This window comes from Gigantopelta aegis, chromosome 2 (assembly GCF_016097555.1).
Source record: "Gigantopelta aegis isolate Gae_Host chromosome 2, Gae_host_genome, whole genome shotgun sequence".
In the NCBI taxonomy this organism is placed as follows: Eukaryota; Metazoa; Mollusca; class Gastropoda; order Neomphalida; family Peltospiridae; genus Gigantopelta; species Gigantopelta aegis.
Window position 1 is genome coordinate 41944620 of NC_054700.1, and position 20717 is coordinate 41965336.

The following is a 20717-nucleotide window of genomic DNA, read 5'->3' on the forward strand; positions in this document are numbered from 1 at the left end:
ATATATATATATATATGTTAAAGTAACAACTGTATATACATACATGTATATACATGTAAGTACATATTTAAATGTACACATACATACATACACACATACACACATGTACGTATGTACACATGCATCCACATTCATGCATATGTGCATACACACAGATTTAAATATATCTTGAATATATTTAAATATTTACAGACAATATATATTACTAGTATATCTATAACATGTATTATTTAGTTTCATGCCATGGTGTGTTGGCATTTGGTTTCTCGTGTGTTATATTATATTCCTTACACACTACAGCAGTACTTGCGAACAGTATGTAAAATATCTCTATATGTATCTGACATTTTGTTATTGACGACATATCAAGAGTGTTCCGGTCGAGTTATCATTAAATGGAGAATTTTGTCCATCACTGATGCTGTGTTTTAAAGGTACAATGTATATCGACGGCAACACTGTAAAGGTACTGGTGTTAGACTGTATTTATATCGACGCTATACAAGTACGGATAATAGTTACAATAACGCTAAACGTACTGACAACAGACTGGTATTTATAACATCGCTATAAGAGTACTGATAACAGACTGGTATTTATAGCAACACTATAAAAGTACTAGGTCAAGGTCAAAGGGTTTTACGTGCACGTTCAGAGCAAGCTGTTGTAGCGCACGCCTGTCGTGGGCACAGGTGCCGGCCTTGGCCGGCCTCTCTGTCCAAGACAGGAAAGGTGGGGGGGGGGGGGGGGGGAGAATAAAAGTACTGATAACAGACTGGTATTTATAGCAACATTATAAAAGTACTGATAATAGACTGGTATTTATAGCAACGCTATAAAAGTACTGATAACTGTGGTATCTCCAGTGCTTGCGAAGTCAGAGGCTGAATCCGGGGTGGGCGTGCCTGAACCCTTGTGGATAGGGGCACGTAAATATAGTTGCCCCGCCCGTGCTTGCAGCTTCCGTGACATCAGTGTCCATGGAAAATGTTACTCAAACCAAATGCTGAAAATAGATAAGAAGAATATTTTTTAATTGCAGCTGCACTATTTAATAGATATGTTTAGTGTTGAAATATTAATTTTCCTAAAAGTGCCCTATTTAACCCAACTATTTTGCTGTATTATGTACACTGAAATTACACCTTTCTATACGACCTGCACCATTGTAGTTTTGTTTGGATTCAGTAGTTCAAATCGGATTTTGTTAGATACTGTTAAAAAAAAAATTGTAAACTTTTACTAAGTAGTTACTACAATGATTGAACAGAAGGAACACCTTCAGTAGCGCGTACCAGATAGGTTGAATGTCGCATACCAGTAATTTAAAAAGGAACATTTTAATGACCTGATTTCCGCATCGTCATTGCTGCATCCCCATTGACGCACCTCAGTGATTCAAAAGAACACCTACAATGACTAATAGTCACAATTAACTAACTAATGATATCGTACCAGTGATTCAATCGATGGAACTGACGTCATCTGCGTACTTCGTTCTGGAAAGCTACCAGGAGTCGACCAGGCTGGTGACGCAAGACGTGACGCCCTCGACCACGACGGTGACGCAATACGTGACGCGGTCGACCAAGAAGGTGACGATACACGTGACGCAGACGACATTGTTGGCTTAACAGGAAAGGTCGCTAATTTAGGGGCAACTGAAAAAAGAGAACTAAGAATTATTTACAGGACTTTAAAATACAAAATAAAACTACCCCTGTAAATACTCGACAGGATTGTTTGTTTAATGACTAATGTCGCGTACTGATTACAAAATAGTTACCTCTGATGGGGCGTGAGGAGGCCACCGAAGGTTTGTTTGTAGATTTTGAACACCTGAAGTGAAGAAAATAAATGAATTATATACCTGTACAAACACAATCGATCTACGTGTACAGTCTATGCATTCGATGTTACTATTACCGGCGTTTGATATACCAGAAATGGAACAATGGTTGAACGATGGTAAAATATTGGGTGAATAAGTATATTTAGCTATAATTTGAAAGACAAAATATTTAACCTTTGTTGTAATTTTAATGTTTATTCCTTTCATATTAAAGGGACATTCCTGAGTTCGCTGCAGTTTTTAAGATGTTATTGACTAATAAAATAGTTCTACGATTAAACTTGCATATTAAATATATTTTCTTGTTTAGAATAACAGTGTCTGTATATTCAACGTGTTTCTGATCGTTCTAATATTTGTACTAGGTTAAATTTCATTTTATTTACTAAAATATGTTTTTTCGTACGTACGAAATAATTTGAAGAAAAAAATCCAGTTTCGACTACTTACAAATATTAAGACGACCAGAAACACGTTAAATATACAGACACTGTTATTCTAAACAAGAAAATATATTTAATATGTAAGTTTAATCGTAAAAATATTTTATTAGTCGGAAACATCATACAATGCAACAAACTCAGGAATGTCCCTTTAATAAGAACAAGATAGTCACTTGTACCACTCTGAATAACCAAACATTTAAAGCACCACTTGAGTTAGATCCGATAGCGTCGGTAGTATTGAAGTTCATTAAAAACAATCACTTCTGTACCATTCCTTAAACAACCTAAAATAAATAAATAAATAAATCATATTTGATGGCGTCAACTCCAGGTACCCTGGCAGATATTTTAAACGGCTTAATGGCTATAGGTTGTGCTTATAACGAGTGCCACCGTCGGAGCAGGACATACTCAACTTTCACGAACACCTGATATTATCACTGTTTCTACAGTGATTCGCGAGTGCATGCAATCACAGCTGTATATATTCCATTGAGCTCTATCCTGTGCAAGTTTGGGGTTTCTAAGCTAGTCTTGGAAGTGGCAGTCCTCCTACAGGCGGTGCAGGAGGGATGAAACATCCTGTTACGGATCTCAGCGGGGAGTGGCGGTCCTTCTAAGGACGAGCACCTGATTGTGGATCATAGAAGCAATCACGACTTTGCCTAGAACCTCATTTCGACTGCCTTGTGCAGAGATACAATTTTGAAAATTCATATTAAATAGTGTACCACATATATTTGATGATGTAAGCTGATCCCATCAGTATGACAGTGGCAAGGAGAATCCCACAGGCCATTCTCAGTGACCACTTCTCTATGTCGGCCACAGTCGAGGCTGCTGCTTGCGATGTCTTTGTCGTAGTTGCTGTAAAAGGTATAATTGTATCTGAAACATCATTTAGTCAAAATGTATAACTACGCACAGTGTAGTATAGTGTGTGTGTGTGTGTGTGTGTGTGTATATATTTATTTTCGTGCTTATATCCAATTATGGTTCAACCACGCTTTCCTGGGCACAAGTCTAAGCTGTCTGGGCTGTATGCTCAGAACAGTGGATTAGTGGTTAATTTGTTAGTATTTAGTGAGAGAAAAATAAGTGTAGTGACCGTACATCTACCTATTGAGTCTTTAAACTCGCTCTGGGTGGGAGCCGGTACCGGAATGCGAACCCAATATTTACCAGGCTTTAACTTCGGTTCCTTAACCACTACACCTACCAGTATGGGGGAAAATGCAGGATTTATAAGGATTTAAGAACACTACCTAAAATATATTCCAAAAAGTTTATATACATCACGAAGAAGGCAGATTCCCCATTTTTTATTTAACTCAGCTAAACATGGATTATTCAGGGTACTACTTTCGATTTAAGACAAACACACACTCGCACACGCACACGCACGCGCACACATACACACACACGCACGAGCGCGCGCGCACGCACACATACATACACACACGCACGCACACGCACAAGCGCGCGCTAAGGCTATGACTGCATTTTCCCCAGGCATATGTGTCGACGGTCGAACCCACCACCTTCTCAAGCGATTTTTTTTTTTTTTCAATATATTTTCCGACACCCACCTCCCCTCACCCCCGCCCTCTATAAACTTTGTTTGCCACAAACTAACCCTAAAGGGTGTATACTACCAAATCAAATCCCATGGACGACAATAGTAACATATGTGGCTAAAACTCCTACCTGCAACGTATCAACCGACATAAACGCCACGGATATAAATACTACCACCCCTCACACTTACAGTGAATCAGAAAAAAATGGGGGTCAAGCTGCTCGTTTCTGAGATAACGGGTAGCGTCTATGACTACCCTAGTTCCGCACAAAATTCGAGTACTTTTTTTTACAGGTACCCCATACATGTTTCAAGCACAAGGCTACTTGACACATTGGTACTAGATGAAATAAAATTGCATTTTTTTTTAACCCAGATAAAACTATTATTTTTTACAACCAACACACTCACATTTATAACCAATCACAGGACTTGTGGTGTTCACTTCTCTATCAAAAGTTCGGTGCACCTCCAACTTTGACCCAGCCGGAAGTTATTTGGTCTAGTACTACCTATAGACCCACACGCCCACACCTGCATACATTCCCACACACGCGCCTGTTCCTTATCTTACAGCGTTATATGCAATAGGCCTAAATTTGAACTCTCGGTACGCCAGCCATGCCTTTTGGTAAAGACATTCTTGTTTGATTGTACGATCATTGCAATTGTATACTTTTGATTAAATAATGACAACTCACGAGCTTCTGTATTACTGGAAGAATCTGACAAGATTGTGGTGGTCACTGAAGACGCGTCTGTGGTCGAGCTGTTGTCAGTGGAACAGGGAAGGAATTCCAGGAACACGTAACATTCACCGGTCTGCAGGGGACTGCCATCGTCTGTAGCAGTAACTGTTAACAACACAGACCAAGAAACATCGTCACACACAGAACCTGGCCTCGACAGTGGTGTCAACACCCCCGTGCTGCTGTTTATCGACATATAAATATTGGATTCAATAGAAAACGAATGGAGATCGCCCGTATCTTCATCAACGACCTTCAGTCCAAACGTCTGGTTGTCAAGGTCATTGTCACAGGTAATTTGAAAGCGGTAAACCGATTGGTTGAAACTTGGAGCGTTGTCATTCACGTTGCTTAGAAACAGTCGCAGCTTTCCATCAACGTTTTTCTGGTTGCTGCTGGAATCCGTTGCCTTGACAACGATGTCGTAATACTCGGTTCCTCCCGTTGATTGGTCACTGTCGAGGATCCGGGTTGAGGTCAAATTCCCGGATATAGAATCAATGGCAAAAGTTTCTAAAGCCGCCAAACCATCGGCTAAAAGATAAATAATAATAAAACAGAGATTATGCTATGATTAAAATAACTATTTGTATACATGTTCTAAACAGGGAATACTGTTAATACTAAGAATAGCATCAATCATATTTTGACTTTTTAAAACAAAACATGTAAAAAAACAATTGTGACAAATTATTTAAAAAGTAGACTGATGTTTATTATATATACAACAAAAGTACAGTCATTGTGTTTATAAATAAGTGCTACAGAATCATACTTATCCAAAGGTTTATAGATACTTATTTTGGTACCTCTTAAAACAGACGTCAACTGATATTCGACAATTCCATCTTTACCGTCATCCCTGTCGTCTGCCAGGAATGTCAGAACGAGGCTGCCAATCGGTACAGTTTTCTGGTATCACGTGACTAGGAAAATCATCACTACTGTTAGTGACTGGACTCACCCAGACCGGGGCGTATTCGTTTTCTGGAAGTACCTAATTCAAGTAGATATATGAAACACTGAATTAGCAATAACAGTGATTAAAACAATTACTTTCAAAGATATAATTGTTTACTTGTTAATAAATTTCTAGTTTGTAGAAGTAAATTAAATGTAATCGAATATTCAAAGTTAACTATCAAAATTTGAATGTAAAAGGCTTAGAAGTATTACATACTACTAACACCGAATGTAAATAATGTTTTACTTTTTATGTTGTGCATAGTACTACTCACGAAATATTTGTATTTTATATATGTGTATTTGTAACCTGCATGTCCTCTCGTAAACATAATAAACAAATCCATAAAACCAATACAAAGGTGTCGAAAACAGCTAGTATGTATGTATGTGTTTTCATTAAACTTATTTTGCTTCTTGGTATGGGTTTGGCGTTCGACTTTGTAGTGTATATTCACATTTAATTTAATGGTCGGGTCTGTGGTGGCATTTTGATATTAAGACACAAGGTCTTATAAAAGTTTACAAGAAATCAGACCACCTGAATAACAACTACAGCTGTTCCTGTGTTCTGCCAGACACCTCCAGGATTGTCTACTGCCGCGACTGTCAGTGTGTATTCATGCGTCAAAACCGATTCATAGTCAAGGGAAGTCCCGTCAGCAAATAGATCCAGGCCCCGGATGCTGAACTTCGGATTTCCAGCGTCATCACCATTGACGATAGTTAACGAAATGTTAGAGTTATCTCCCGAATCCTCGTCTGCGCATGTCAGCTCCCCAAGAAGAGTATCTGCAACAAAGGAATAATATTGTCTCGATCATAATATTCTCAGTCATAATCCTTCATCATTAAAAAGTGTCAACGAAGTATATAATTAGCAGAACAAGATAACCGAGTGGTAGGTTCCTTTTCTTTTGAGGGGCGAGACATAAGCCAGTGCTGAAGTGCTCGCTTGATGCGCGGTCGATTTTGGGTCGATCCACGTCAGTGGGCCCATTGGGCTATTTCTCGCTCCAGCCAGTGCACAACGACTGGTACATGAAAAAACGTGCCATCCTGTCTATGGGATTGTGCATATAAAAGATCCCTTGCTACTAATCGAAAAGAGTAGCCCATGAAGTGGCGACAGCGGGTTTCCTCTCTCACTATATGTGTGGTCCTTAACAATATGTCCGACGCCATATAACCGTAAATAAAATGTGTTAAAGCGACATACCCTAGTTTCAACCCGTGAAAATTAACACTAAGTTTAGTTAATCTACAAACCTGAAACACATTTGGATAAAGTTACAACTGAGTGAAACAGGAGTCTATGACTTTGAAATGGTGAAATACCCTCTGAAAACGGACTAAAACTCGACTCCATAACTGTTACTTCTCAGAACCAGGTGCTTTTTAAAAAATATGAGAAATGCATTTTGTGATATTAAAAACACCAGGATGACCAAAAACACTTCGAATGTACGGAAATGGATAATCTAATCAATAAGATATAAATGTCTGATTTCAATTACCAAAAACGGCTCTAATAAAAACTAGGGCATGTCCCTTTAAGTGCGTCGTTAAATAAACCATTTCCTTCCTTCCTTCCTTCCTTCCTTCCTTTTCTTTTGACTAGTCAAGCGCGAATCCATGGGTGTGATATGGTTTCGTTGTCTTGCGCGCGCACGCACACACACACACACACACACACAGAGAGAGAGAGAGAGAGAGAGAGAGAGAGAGAGAGAGAGAGAGAGAGAGAGAGAGAGAGAGAGAGAGAGAGAGAGAGAGAGAGAGAGAGAGAGAGAGAGAGAGAGAGAGAGAGAGAGAGAGAGAGAGAGAGAGAGAGACGCTTCCGAAATTTCTTCTTTTTCTTTTACTCATTTCAAAATGCAAAACGTTTGAATGAATTGACTTTAACTTTACAGTTAACTTTTCTTTATTTTCTTTTGTGTATTACTATCGCCATTATTTTGGTCATTTCGTTTATTTTGCCAAAGGAAAATTCATTGAGGTAAATAAAGCATATTTGCTGCAGTGATCGCTAATTCGGATAATACTTTTCATCGTTCAGTGAGCTATCTCAAATTCAGCTTGATTTCTCTATTACGGACTGACACGTGTATATAATATCAGATGTTAAAACACACCGTGAAGATCAGTATCAGATGTTATAACATACCACGACATTTTCTATTAGATGTATTCACGTGTAGATGTGTAACATTACACTCTGACATTCAGCTGTGTGGTAGGCCTAATAAACTTTATATTACCTTCGTAAACTGTAATACGAACTAAGACATAAAGAACAAATGACCTACATATATTGACAGAGACAGCAGTTGCGTTACCAGAACACTGAATGAAGATGTCAAACGATGCTGCAGTGAGATGAGGTGTAAAGGTTTACCAGTTCAAATTACACATAAACACCTGTTCTCGAAATAAAGATTTTGTGAATGAAATTAACATTTAGAGTTTAAATTTCCGAATCACGAAATGGCAAAACCGCCATACGACATGGGGAAATAATTCCACTATACACCATAGATATAAATACTACCACTCCCACCCCACCCCTCTTTAAAGTCAAACAGAACAAATCAGGGGTTTACCTGCTCGAATGAAGACATAACCGGAAGCGTCTTTGACTACCCTAGTTCCGGAAAAACATTGTAAACCCAAGTTTAATAGCAACCCGCACATGTTTTAAGCAAGGGGCGGGACGTAACCCAGTGGTAAAGCGCTCGCTCGATGCGCGGTCGGTCTAGCATCGATCCCCGTCGGTGGTCCCATTGGGCTATTTCTCGTTCCAGCTAGTACACCACGACTGGTATATCAAATGCCGTGGTATGTACTACCCTGTCTGTGGGATGGTGCATATAAAAGTTCCCTTGCAGCTAATCAAAAAGAGTAGCCCATGAAGTGGCGACAGCGGGTTTCCTCTCTCAATATCTGTGTGGTCCTTAACCATATGTCTGACACCATATAACCGTAAATAAAATGTGTGGAGTGCGTCGTTAAACAGAACATTTCCTCCTCCTCCATGTTTTAAGCACAACTGTAGCTGCTACACTGACGCTAGTTCAACTTAAATCGCACAAAATTATGGTCAGATGAAACAACATTTTATGACAACAAACACTGTCACATTTATCACCAATGGCCGGACTGGTAGTGTTAATTAACTGTGGAATGAAAAGTTGGGTGCACCTCGAACTTTGACCCAGTGAGATACTGTTTGGTGGACTTCTACCTGAAGCAGCAGGTCTTACCAGCTGTCGAGTTTTCCGTGACGTTCACGTAATAAACGGACTGGGTGAATTGCGGCACGTTGTCGTTGATGTCGAGAACTCTTAGCGTGACGTCGACGCTGGAGGTGAAACTTGCGCTGTCGGTGACAGTGACGGTGACGGAAACGTCGGTCTTTCCAGCGGCGCCATCTCGGTCAAGCCTCGTTTTCGTCAACATTTCACCGGTGGAGGAATTTATCGTGAAATAGCCTTGGTCTGGTCCTAGGTGTTTGAAAAAAAAAGAAAAAAAAAAAGAAGGAAAAAAAAGTTAAAAAAAGAAGAGATAAATATTGCAGCATTGTAGTTGAGAAGTATACAGCAGTGTAGTGTGTTTCTTTTCTTCTATTCGCGTAAAGAGCTGGCCCAATTTCACAAAACATCGTAAGCCTAGTTTTGTACGTAAACGTAAATTTACGACTAAACCACAATTCTTATTACTGTTATAGTACAACAAATATAGTTAAAACGACACGTATGTCATTCTCTTCTGTCCTTAAAATACTCCATCTTCCGTAATGATGTCATTTTCTGCGTGAAATAGATGCTAAATACATGTAAGTGTATGGTCGGTATAACTGCTAGTCGCAGACATAAACTTAAGATGTTTTGTGAAATAGGCCCCAGAAACGCATTGGCAAGCAAGAAGTTATGAGTAATGTATAAATTACCTGTCAAAACCCTCCCACCCACCCCCCACCCCCCAAAAACAAAACAACAACAATAAATCCAAAGCAGATGTAATGTTTAAACTATTTTATACTGGCGAATAAATAGGGCAAATACCCTCAATGATTTCCTTGTACATTATTGTCTTGTCAAAATATTTAATAATCATAGACGTCTGAATCTGGAGCGACAGGGATAGGGGTGGCGCTGTTCCCATAACTCTAAAACTAATAACCCACCCCACCATCCGTTTCATTACTGGCCCCTCCGCACTTTTGCCGAGATGTTCCAATGGCTATGATGGTCTATATGGTTTAATATTTAATATACTACTCAAAAGAATTTAAGGGTCAAAAATTTATAACCAAATAAGTTTCAGAGTGTATTAGATTGATGATGTAAACTACACCAAATTTTTTATTTATTGTTCCATATTTACACAAACCCACAAATAAACGTCACTGTATACAAGAAAGTCACATGACATGCTGTCAAAGTTGAAGGTTGTCAAACATGGATTTTACACATTAGAACATTCGTTTAATAGTGTGTGAATCCACCCCTGGCGCGAATACACTCGACACATCGTTGCCTCATGCTGTTGATCAGACGTCTGAAGAACTCTTGGGGAATGGCCTGCCACTCTGCCATAAGAAGTTGACCCAGATCATGAAGGTTGGCCGGAGGGGCATGGTTATCCCGAACTCTCCTGCCTAATTCGTCCCAGGCGTACTCTATTGGGGCCAAGTCAGGCGAATATGCTGGCCAATCCGTCCTGGCGATACCTTGTTGTCTGAGAAAGTCCGTTACCACCCTGGCGCGGTGGGGTCTGGCATTGTCATCCTGCAGAACTGCCCCGCCGCCAATCTGCTGAAGGCCTTGGAGAACCAACGGCCGGATAATCTCATTTAGATAGCGGATTCCATTCAGATTGCCATCCACCAGATAGAGGGGGGTCCTGTGGTGGATAGAGATGCCGCCCCATATCATGACGCTGCCACAAGGAACCGGTGACGTTGTCTAACGTTAACGTCAGCGAATCGCTCCCCAGGACATCTGTAGACACGAACCCGACCGTCGTTGAACTGGAGACTAAACCTGGACTCATCAGTGAACATCACTCGACCCCACTGAACACGTTGCCACCGCAGATGAAGCGTGCACCAGTGACGTCTGGCCGTTCTGTGACGTGGTAGGAGTGGTGGTCGAACAGCCTGGCGACGGCAGCGTAGATTATTGGCTCTCAGACGATTGCAGTCCGCAGATTGTCACGTAATCGGCGTGCAGTGGTTGTGCGTTGAGGTAGAGCCATATTGGTGATGTAGCGGTCCTCTCTATTTGTAGTGCTTCGGGGTCTTCCAGAACGTGGACGATTTCGAACAGAATTCGTTGTTTGGTACCGTTGCCACAGTCGGCCAACGACACTGACTGACACCAAGTCTCACAGCAACATTTCTTTGCGTATTGCCATCCTGAAGCCAAGCAATAGCCCTTCCTCGATCTTCGATAGTCAGTTGAAGTCGTACCATTGTCGAATTTGGAGTGTGCACCGTACACGAACGCAAGCTCCAATTATACGGAAATTCAACATTGGGAACATGGAATACACGTGCAAAGCGTGCAAATGAAGCGCTTTGTGAAAAGGCAAGTTATGGGCACTTAGCAGACCTTTCGCTTTCGCCCTAATTTACGTGCAAATGTAAGCTTGTTTTCGCCATTAGAACTCGTCGACAGTGTCAATGACAGTGGATTTTAATTCATTTATGGGCTGCTTAGACCCACTTTCGTCAAAATGGAACAATACCATGCGTGACATTATGGTCTAGCTAATATAATTGACATTCAGAAAATAATGTCGAAAATATCGTCTGACCCTTAAATTCTTTTGAGTAGTAACTAAACAATGTGTGAAACCTTTAATATTGTCTTTACCTAGCAGAGAATAGATCAATATATCTTGAACATCGGCATCAGTCGCCTGGAAGAATGGACCAATCATCGCGCCCTCGGGCAGTTCCTCCTGAACTGATGTCACGTGACTCAATATTATCCGAGGAACTTCGTCGATTTCATCCGTCACTCTAACATTCAGCGAGACTTCAACAAGATTACGTGAATCGTTCGCTCTGTAAGGCGATAAAACATTTCCAGATTAATAAAAATAACGGCGTGTGTGTGACGGGGGGGGGGGGGGGGGGGTGTGTGTGTGTGTGTGTGTGTGTGTGAGAGAGAGAGAGAGAGAGAGAGAGAGAGAGAGAGAGAGACAGACAGACAGACAGACGGAAAGAGACCGAGAGACATACAGTTGAAAAACAAGCAACATAATATTACTATTTCGGCTCTGTATTAAACATAGGCGTCGGAAGCGGGGCTGGGAGCATTGCCCCTAACTCTGAAAAGCATGCAGTACCCAACCATCGCCTAGCATATACTGGTATTTTCCAACACCCTTGAGATATCAAAATGATTCTCATTTCTTTTCTCTTTTTTCTCACAATAAATTTGTTCTCTCTTGTTTTTGTTTTAATAAACAAAGTACTATAAATATATGTTTTTTAATGTAAATATACCTACCTAACGTAGACTCTGTAAAAATTAGTTGTTTCAAAATCCAAATCGGCGTTTAACGTTAAATCATTTCCGACACACTTAAACACATCAACATGTTGGCCAATAACTGCAAAGGAAATGACGTCATTTTCAGGATCTGTTGCAGCCAATGAAAATATAGTTTCTCCAATCTTTGCATTTTCTGATACGTCTATGGTCGTGTTTCCGTCAGGTGAAGGTGCCGTAAACACTGGGCTGCCGTCTATAAATAAACACTAAACTTTTAGTCTGGTACTTTTTATTACACGTTCTCAAACAAAACATTTATATATTATTAGTTATAGTAGATTTATATATTTAGTTTTATGTCTTAAGTACGGCTATTTCTCGCCCCAGCCAGTGCAACACGACTGGTGTATCAAAGACTGTGGTATGTGCTATCTTGTCTATGGGATGGTGCATATAAAAGTTCCCTTGCTACTAATGGAAAAATGTAGCGGGTTTCCAAAATTACCAAATGTTTGACATCCAATAGCCAATGATTAATAAATCAATGTGATCTAATGGTGTCGTTAAACAAAACAAACAAACATACATGAATTCCGTTTAAAATAATTGGAGAAAAAACTTTCCTTTTTTGTTGTCAGCGGAGGGGGGGGGGGGTGCGAATGAGGGAAGGCAGACCCCCTCTACCTCCTGAATCTGCACCTGGCATGCCACACGAGGTTTTGATGTTATTCGCCAATCGCCAAATGCTAATCAAATTTGAATCTGGCGAATTTATTTAAATATTAAAGCGCAAAAAATCCAATTTGAAAACCGTCTACCTGAAGTTCGTAAATCTATAGCCATTTTCGCTGTCCAGCTAATTGGAGTATGAATTTCACTAACGATTTTGTGACCAAATTCGTTAAATTTAAAATAATTTTTAGGGTCCAGCTTAAACCTTGCTACTTGAGTAGCTGTTAAACTCCATTTATCTAGCAAGTTGTATCTAACGAAAGTGAGTTGGGTAGGTTTTTGAACGAGTATATAACGGACAAGAGTGTAGTGTTCTATTTATTATGTTTTCTTTTCTTTTTTAATGGTCCAAAAAGTATTTACGGCGCCTGTGGTTGTACGGTTAACTCATACGTCACAGAGTAAGCAGCGTTGATAGGCGCTAAAGACTAAGTACTATTAAAATTATACCCCACCATAGTTCAGTATTACATTAAAATGCCTGAAATGAACACTTTAGAACTGTACAAGTATTATGATGACCTGCTACCATGCACAATTAACAGGCATACTAAACACCAAAAGAAGGCGAAGAGTTACCATTTGCATCAGATACTGGCAATTTTGAAACAGACTGAAATTGGATGCTACTGACTGCATTATTACACCTGTGATCACACCTGTCAGGTGTCATGATATCAGGCATGGTATGGTACGGTACGGTACGGTATATATATCTAGTACAGTATGTTTCAAATTGTGTAAAAACAATTTGTGTGGATTTTACATTGTCAATACCACACGTTTCGTCTACATCCTCCTCTCCATCCCACCCAACCCCCCAAAACCCCCAAATCCCACACCAAAAAACAAACAAACAAGCAAACAAACAAAAACATGGTGGGGTATAACTGTAGTGTTCATTTCATTGGAAGCTGTGGATGTGGCGCCAAGGTCATCACCGTTGAGCATGTTATCAGACAAATCCCCACCCCTGCACGTCTCCCCCTTCTTAGTTAGACATGGCCGTGGACTACCACATTTTACAAATGGTTGCTATTTTAAGCACAACCGTTTTTCGATGATAATATCGTTGTTATTCTGGCGCTTTCACAACAACCGAAGCCGTAACGCAAGTATTTGCACAGTGTACTATGTCAAAGTACTAATACGTAACCAAAGTTCCGTGTAAACATCACAAATCCTCTCAGTGAAGTAGCCCGTTCGTTTAAAGTCGTTTGCAGTCACACGCGTTTAATCACACGCACCAGTCTAATACGTACAGCCCCAACAAGAACTCTCTTGTATTAACTCTTGGGATATGTAAGGAATAATAGTACGAGGCTTGATCGGGGTATATTTGGGGGTTTGACAAGATTGAAATGATAGCCTATCTTTGACGTGTGTCAATATATATAGGGACCTGCTGACGTGCGATTAAAAAGACAACAATGACGTCCATTTGTATGAACTCTTAAATAATAATCATATTGTTCACTCTTCGTAGATGTGTGCAGTGCTTTGAACTGGCATAATGGCGGCTCCCCGCCAAACGTTTTGAGAAGGAGGGGAGTAGAAGACGCGATTCAGTATCAGAGAGAGGGGAGTGATCGGTGTGAGCGTGCGTGGGTGTGCGTATGTGTGTGTGTGCCTCTCTCTCTCTCTCTCTCTCTCTCTCTCTCTCTCTCTCTCTCTCTCTCTCTCTCTCTCGCTCACTCTCTCTCTCTGTCTGTAGTGTGTGTGTGCGCGCGCGCACGCGCGTGTGTGTATGTGTGTGCGCGTGCTTGTGTGATAGAGAGACAGATTCAAATAGGAGAGAGACATAGATAAATAAGAACGAGAGGGAGAGAGACAAAGAGACATGCAGCTTAAAAACAGAAGCACCACACTATTTCTGCATGTCGGCTCTGGGCGTATTAAAACACAAGCGTCTTAAATAATAATTGTATTGTCCACTCTTCGACAATTTGTGCAATGCTTTTAACGTGCATACTTGCAGCTTTCCGCCAAACATACCTTTATGTTGCTCATGACGAAGACAGCAATATAAATATTATCTGAGAGTTCTAAAGCTACAGAAGTTTATTTTACATTATATGTACACGTAATTAAATATCCTTTTATATAACAAGCCAATGAAAAACCTTTTTGTGGATTCATTATTTATAGAAAAAACACAAAACAACAACATGCCGTTGAGAAAAAAAAAATATATATATAGTCCATGGTAAAAAAAAGTGCCGTAGAGAATTAAGAAGTCCGCGGCAATCTCCACGGCTTTGCCGATTGCCTTGAACAATCGCAGCGGTTGCAAGTGTAAAATGTGTTTTTTTACTAAAAAGTACCTACCTATCAACAAATTCCAAGAACCGGTTTGGTCGTAGTATGAAGACACTGACAGATAGTGGATCTCGAATCCAGTCGTAGTATCCGTGAACGTGAAAATGACGTCATCACCAGGGTTTCCTCCCTGGCCGAACAGGACCTTGCCCTGGTCGTCCCAGGTAAGCCAGAACGGGACGTAGCTCGAACAGTTGAGGAATGCGCCATTGGCCGAGACTTTTGACGCGCAGCCGTCGCACCTGTCACGCAGCCCACACCACGTGTTGCCACTGGCGCCTAGAACTATCTGGTAGTAGTTCACGTGACTCTTTGTCTCGTCCAGAAAGATAAACGCGTCCTGACAAGCCTTCAGTTCAAAAACAAGATGTCCGTACCTCGTGACCTCGATTCCTAAATCGTTCAAGTAGTACCGCGCAAGGTCACCGGTGGTATTCTGGGTAACATATCGACCTGTAGTAAATAATCGATTGTTGGTATTCAGAATAATTCTTAAATTGTAAAAAAAAATGGCCTTCATGGCGTAGGCTATATAGGAAAAGTGACAAGCGACCCGCTTTTCGAAGCGATTTTAGCGCTAAGATCACCTTAAGAGCCTATAAGGTAGTTTGGTACCTAAGATGATTTTAGCGCTAAGATCACCTTAAGAGCCTATAAGGTTGTTTGGTACCTAATATAATTTTAGCGCTATGATCACCTTAAGAGCCTATAAAGTAGTTTGGTACCTAAGATGATTTTAGCGCTAAGATCGTTCGTAAAACGGGTCTTAGACTTATAAGATGACTTCCACCACATCTAATCTCATAGATGACACTAGCAACATGTGCTACACGCAATGGATCGTCATATTTACCATGGATATAATTAGTATGTACAAACCCTCACTCTTAAAGTAAATCAGGAAAAAAATGGGGTGTCAAGTTCATAGTTTCAAACTTATTGAATAGTGTCTTTCACTCCCCATTTTACGCACAAATACTTTCATCCCAAAAGTAGTCCTAAAATTAGAGGACCCTCCTCCTCAGTGTGAACATTGTTAGTGTACACTGACTGTGCGCCACATTTTGGTGGAGTGTGATCATCTCAAGCCGAAGAAAAATGATATATTTGGCAACAGAAATGTTTTGGAATCTCTTTAAATTCCATCCAGAATTAATTATAATTTTTTTTAAACACTTTGACTTCTATACAAAGTTTTAAAATATACTTACCTTGATTTATGTATTGTATTATACCCCCCCCCCCCCCCCCCCCCACACACACACAGCTCCTTACACTGTCATTTTACATATTTACACATAAATAATATTTTCATGTATTTACCATTCATTCCTAAAATTAGTAAGACCACGCACACATATTTTCTGTTGGCATGTAATTCAAGGTATAATCTTTAAACCTAACAAGAAATAGTTTTTTGTTTTGTTTTTTCTTATTTGCAACTTTGAGACTGTTCCTTTAATAGAAAGGATACGAGAATTACGTCTGATAGTTACCTGCAGCGGTGATGTGAAAACAGATGATAAAACTACAGACTGCTAACCAGACGACTTTTCCTTCTCTCCCGCCACAAACCATCATCGGGGGTTTTCATATCTAGATGCTCGCTGAAAAATCAATGATAAAAACCCGTGTTATTAGTGGTTGCCGCGGAGTGGGTTATAGTGCTTTTGTATGTATAAAAATATTTTGCTGACAGAGGTTACAGAGAAAATATAAATTATATGTCTTACAGAACAGGAAAAGCACAGGAATGGGATTAATAATGTGGAGTTCAAAATCCAGCGCCACTTTTTTGCTAATGTTTAATGGCCCTTAAAATAACCGAAAACCATTAGTTTAAAAAAAAGAATTCCTATAATCATTCTACTGTTTCCAGGCAATAGCGCTCAAATACTGTGATATATAAAAGTTACCGACATCGATGTCGCATTGATGTTTACGTTTAAATCTCGGTTTCTGTCTTAGTAACCGCTCCAAACCAATGAGTGAGTGAGTGAATGAGTGAGTGAATGGATGGATGAATGAATGCACAAATGATTGAACGGATGGATGAATGAATGAATGAATGAAATAATGAATTAATGCATGCATGAATGAATCAATCAATCAATCAATCAATCAATGAATCAATCAATCAATGACTGAATCAATCAATCAATCAATCAATCAATCAATGGGTAGGTGGGGGTTGGATGGATGACGGGAAGGATACAGAGATACATGGATGGATGAGGGGATGGATGCAAGGATACATGGAGGGAGGGATGCAGGGATACATGGATGGATGAGGGATGGATGCAAGGATACATGGAGGGAGGGATACAGGAATACATCGAGGGATGGAGGGATGTATGCACGGATACATGGAGGGATGGATACAGGGATACATGGATGGATGATGGGATAGATGCAAAGATACATGGATGGATGTATGCATGGATACATGCATGGATGAGGGATAGATGCCAGGATACATGGAGGGATGGATACAGAGATACATGGATGGATGAGGGGATGGATGTACGGATACATGGAGGGATGGATACAGAGATACATGGATGGATAAGGGGATGGATGCAAGGATACATGGAGGGATGGATGCAGGGATACATCGATGGATGAGGGATGGATGCAAGGATACATGGAGGGATGGATGCAGGGATACATCGATGGATGAGGGATGGATGCAAGGATACATGGAGGGAGGGATACTGGGATACATCGAGGGATGGAGGGATGTATGCACAGATACATGGAGGGATGGATACAGGGATACATGGATGGATGATGGGATAGATGCAAGGATACATGGATGGATGTATGCAGGGATACATGCATGGGTGAGGGATGGATACCAGGATACATGGAGGGAGGGATACAGGGATACATCGAGTGCATACCATATTAATGAACAGTGTAAGGAACCTGGAAACGTAAACGGTCTATCCAGATTTTGTAGCCATTAATATAGGCAGGTAGATATCAATACAGGCAGGTAGACATTGATATAGACAGGTCGATACCAGTGCAGGCAGGTAGACATTGATATAGGCAGGTAGACATTAATACAGGCAGGTAGACATTGATATAGACAGGTAAATATCAATACAGGCAGATAGACATTGATATAGACAGGTAGATATGCAAGCAGGTATACATTAATATAGGCAGGTAGATACCAATACAGGCATATAGATATTGATATAGGCAGGTAGACATTAATATAGGCAGGTAGACATTGGTATAGACAGGCGGATACCAATACAGGCAGGTAGACATTAATATAGACAGGTAGATACCGATACAGGCAGGTAGACATTAATATAGACAGGTACATACCAATACAGGCAGGTAGATACCGATACAGGCAGATAGACATTAATATAGACAGGTAGATACCAATACAGGCAGGTAGACATTAATATAGACAGGTAGATACCAATACAGGCAGGTAGACATTGATATAGAAAGGTAGATACCAATACAGGCAGGTAGACATTGATATAGACAGGTAGATACCGATACAGGCAGATATACATTGATATAGACAGGTAGATATCAATAAAGGTAGGTAGACATTGGTATAGACAGGTAGATACCAATACAGGCAGGTAGACATTAACATAGGCAGGTATATACCAATACAGGCAGGTAAATACCAATACAGGCAGGTAGACATTGATATAGACAGGTAGATATAAATACAGGCAGGTAGACATTGATATAGACAGGTAGATACCAATACAGGCAGGTAGACATTGATATAAACAGGTAGATTTCAATACAGGCATGTAGTCATTGATATAGACAGGTAGATACCAATACAGGCAGGTAGACATTAACATAGACAGGTAGATATCAATACAGTCAGGGATATATTAATATAGGCAGTGAGTTCATCTACACACACGTAGTTGTTTAAAACATAGTTAAATTAACCCTGAGTTAGTTTAATATTTTTCTTTTAATTATGTTTGCACAAACACAAAATAAACTTTAAATTTGATTACGTATGGACATATTTGATTGTTCCAAATCTAGTTCAACATTATGGTTTCAATTACTATGTGTATTGACTCAGTCTTTTGTACCGCCCTCGGTGGCGTTGTGGTTAGGCCATCGGTCTACAGGCTGGTAGGTACTGGGTTCGGATCCCAGCCGAGGCATGGGATTTTTAATCCAGATACCGACTCCAAACCCTGAGTGAGTGCTCCGCAAGGCTCAATGGGTAGGTGTAAACCACTTGCACCGACCAGTGATCCATAACTGGTTCAACAAAGGCCATGGTTTGTGCTATCCTGCCTGTGGGAAGCGCAAATAAAAGATCCGTTGTTGCTAATCGGAAAGAGTAGCCCATGTAGTGCCGACAGCGGGTTTCCTCTCAAAATATGTGTGGTCCTTAACCATATGTCTGACGCCATATAACCGTAAATAAAATGTGTTGAGTGCGTCATTAAATAAAACATTTCTTTCTTTCTTTCAGTCCTTTGTTTTGAAATTTTTTGTTAACCACTAGTCAAGATATTCACGTTTGAAAACCTATATAATAAAAGTTCGCAATACAAAGTAAAAATACATTCAGAATTTTCTTTCATCATATTACACTGAATTTTGAATGTTTCTTGGCATTTCAAGTAAAAAAAAAAAAAAAAAAAAGCTTAAGTATTTGACAGAAATAATATTCTTAGCAAGAAAATATAAATATTTTATAACTTAAATAATTTTTTAGAAGTCTATAAAAGCTAAAACACATTACAGTGAGTACAAACTCAAAACGTTCCTGTACCCAGAGAGAAATTGGCGTAGTAATCTTACCTCTATACACCCGCTCCGACTTGAAGCCGATATCTGGATACGAACCCAATACACGCCAGCTTATTTGTCCGAAAACATGTTACAATGACCACAAAACACGTCCCTTCAACTGTTTAAAGCCTAAGTGTGCAAGTGTACGCCGGGGCGTTCATACACGACAGTTACTGTACAGTTACTCACCTATCGTGTCGATTCTATCAACAGATCCCATGTCACCGGGTCGCTACTCGGGTTAATACACTTGTGAGGGGAGAACGCCGAACAGACGGTATTTAATACACTCATATTCCAACGGCATCCAGTCAAGTCTGTCCGGTATCACCCTCGATCACGTCATAACGTCACGTGGTTTTGTCTGGCGCCAGCGCCATTTTGCGCCTTCGGTCAAGCGAAGAGAGAAAAGGAAAGGAATGTTTGTTTGATGACACCTCAACACTTTTTTAGCACCAACTGTTAAGTGTGTAATGATCTAGAGCTTAAGATGAAACCCGCTTTTGCCACATAAGTTACACCTTTAGATTGGCAGCATTACTTCTACGGAAGTCAGCAAATTCCATAGTTTGTCACATATACCACAGAACGGGAATTTGCCGGCGGAGATGAAATAACTATACCGGTGTGAAGTTGGGTGTAGGTGTATAGTGAAATGTTGGGTTATGGGGGGGGAATGAGGGAACACGTAGTATTTAAGACCAAGTTTAAATCACTTTATCCTGCAACCACCGTTTCTATTGACAGAATATTATGACGGAT

The 20717-nt window shown here is 40.2% G+C and overlaps 2 protein-coding genes across 3 annotated transcripts; both read right to left on the bottom strand.

Moving 5' to 3' along the window:
* Positions 1 to 101: 101 nt before the first annotated feature.
* Positions 102 to 5474, bottom strand: LOC121388612 (cadherin EGF LAG seven-pass G-type receptor fmi-1-like). The gene is made up of 6 exons (XM_041520026.1): positions 5456 to 5474; positions 4579 to 5160; positions 3030 to 3165; positions 1787 to 1839; positions 1456 to 1661; positions 102 to 1006 (listed from the first exon to the last, which is right to left on the bottom strand). Exons 1-6 carry the CDS (start codon positions 5472 to 5474, stop codon positions 995 to 997), a joined length of 1008 nt encoding a protein of 335 aa, XP_041375960.1. The 3' UTR covers positions 102 to 994.
* Positions 5021 to 20271, bottom strand: LOC121385759 (protocadherin beta-9-like). Of its 2 annotated transcripts, none has more exons than XM_041516541.1 (9): positions 20145 to 20271; positions 16643 to 16753; positions 15156 to 15599; positions 12111 to 12348; positions 11469 to 11662; positions 8853 to 9092; positions 6131 to 6381; positions 5436 to 5623; positions 5021 to 5160 (listed from the first exon to the last, which is right to left on the bottom strand). In XM_041516541.1, the coding sequence occupies exons 2-8, from the start codon at positions 16725 to 16727 to the stop codon at positions 5483 to 5485; spliced, it is 1593 nt and encodes a 530-aa protein (XP_041372475.1). In that variant the 5' UTR covers positions 16728 to 16753; positions 20145 to 20271; the 3' UTR covers positions 5021 to 5160; positions 5436 to 5482. The 2 variants fall into 2 exon arrangements, with proteins under 2 accessions (XP_041372475.1, XP_041372466.1); XM_041516532.1 differs by lacking the exon at positions 20145 to 20271 and adding an exon at positions 19965 to 20093.
* Between the last annotated feature and the right edge of the window lie 446 nt (positions 20272 to 20717).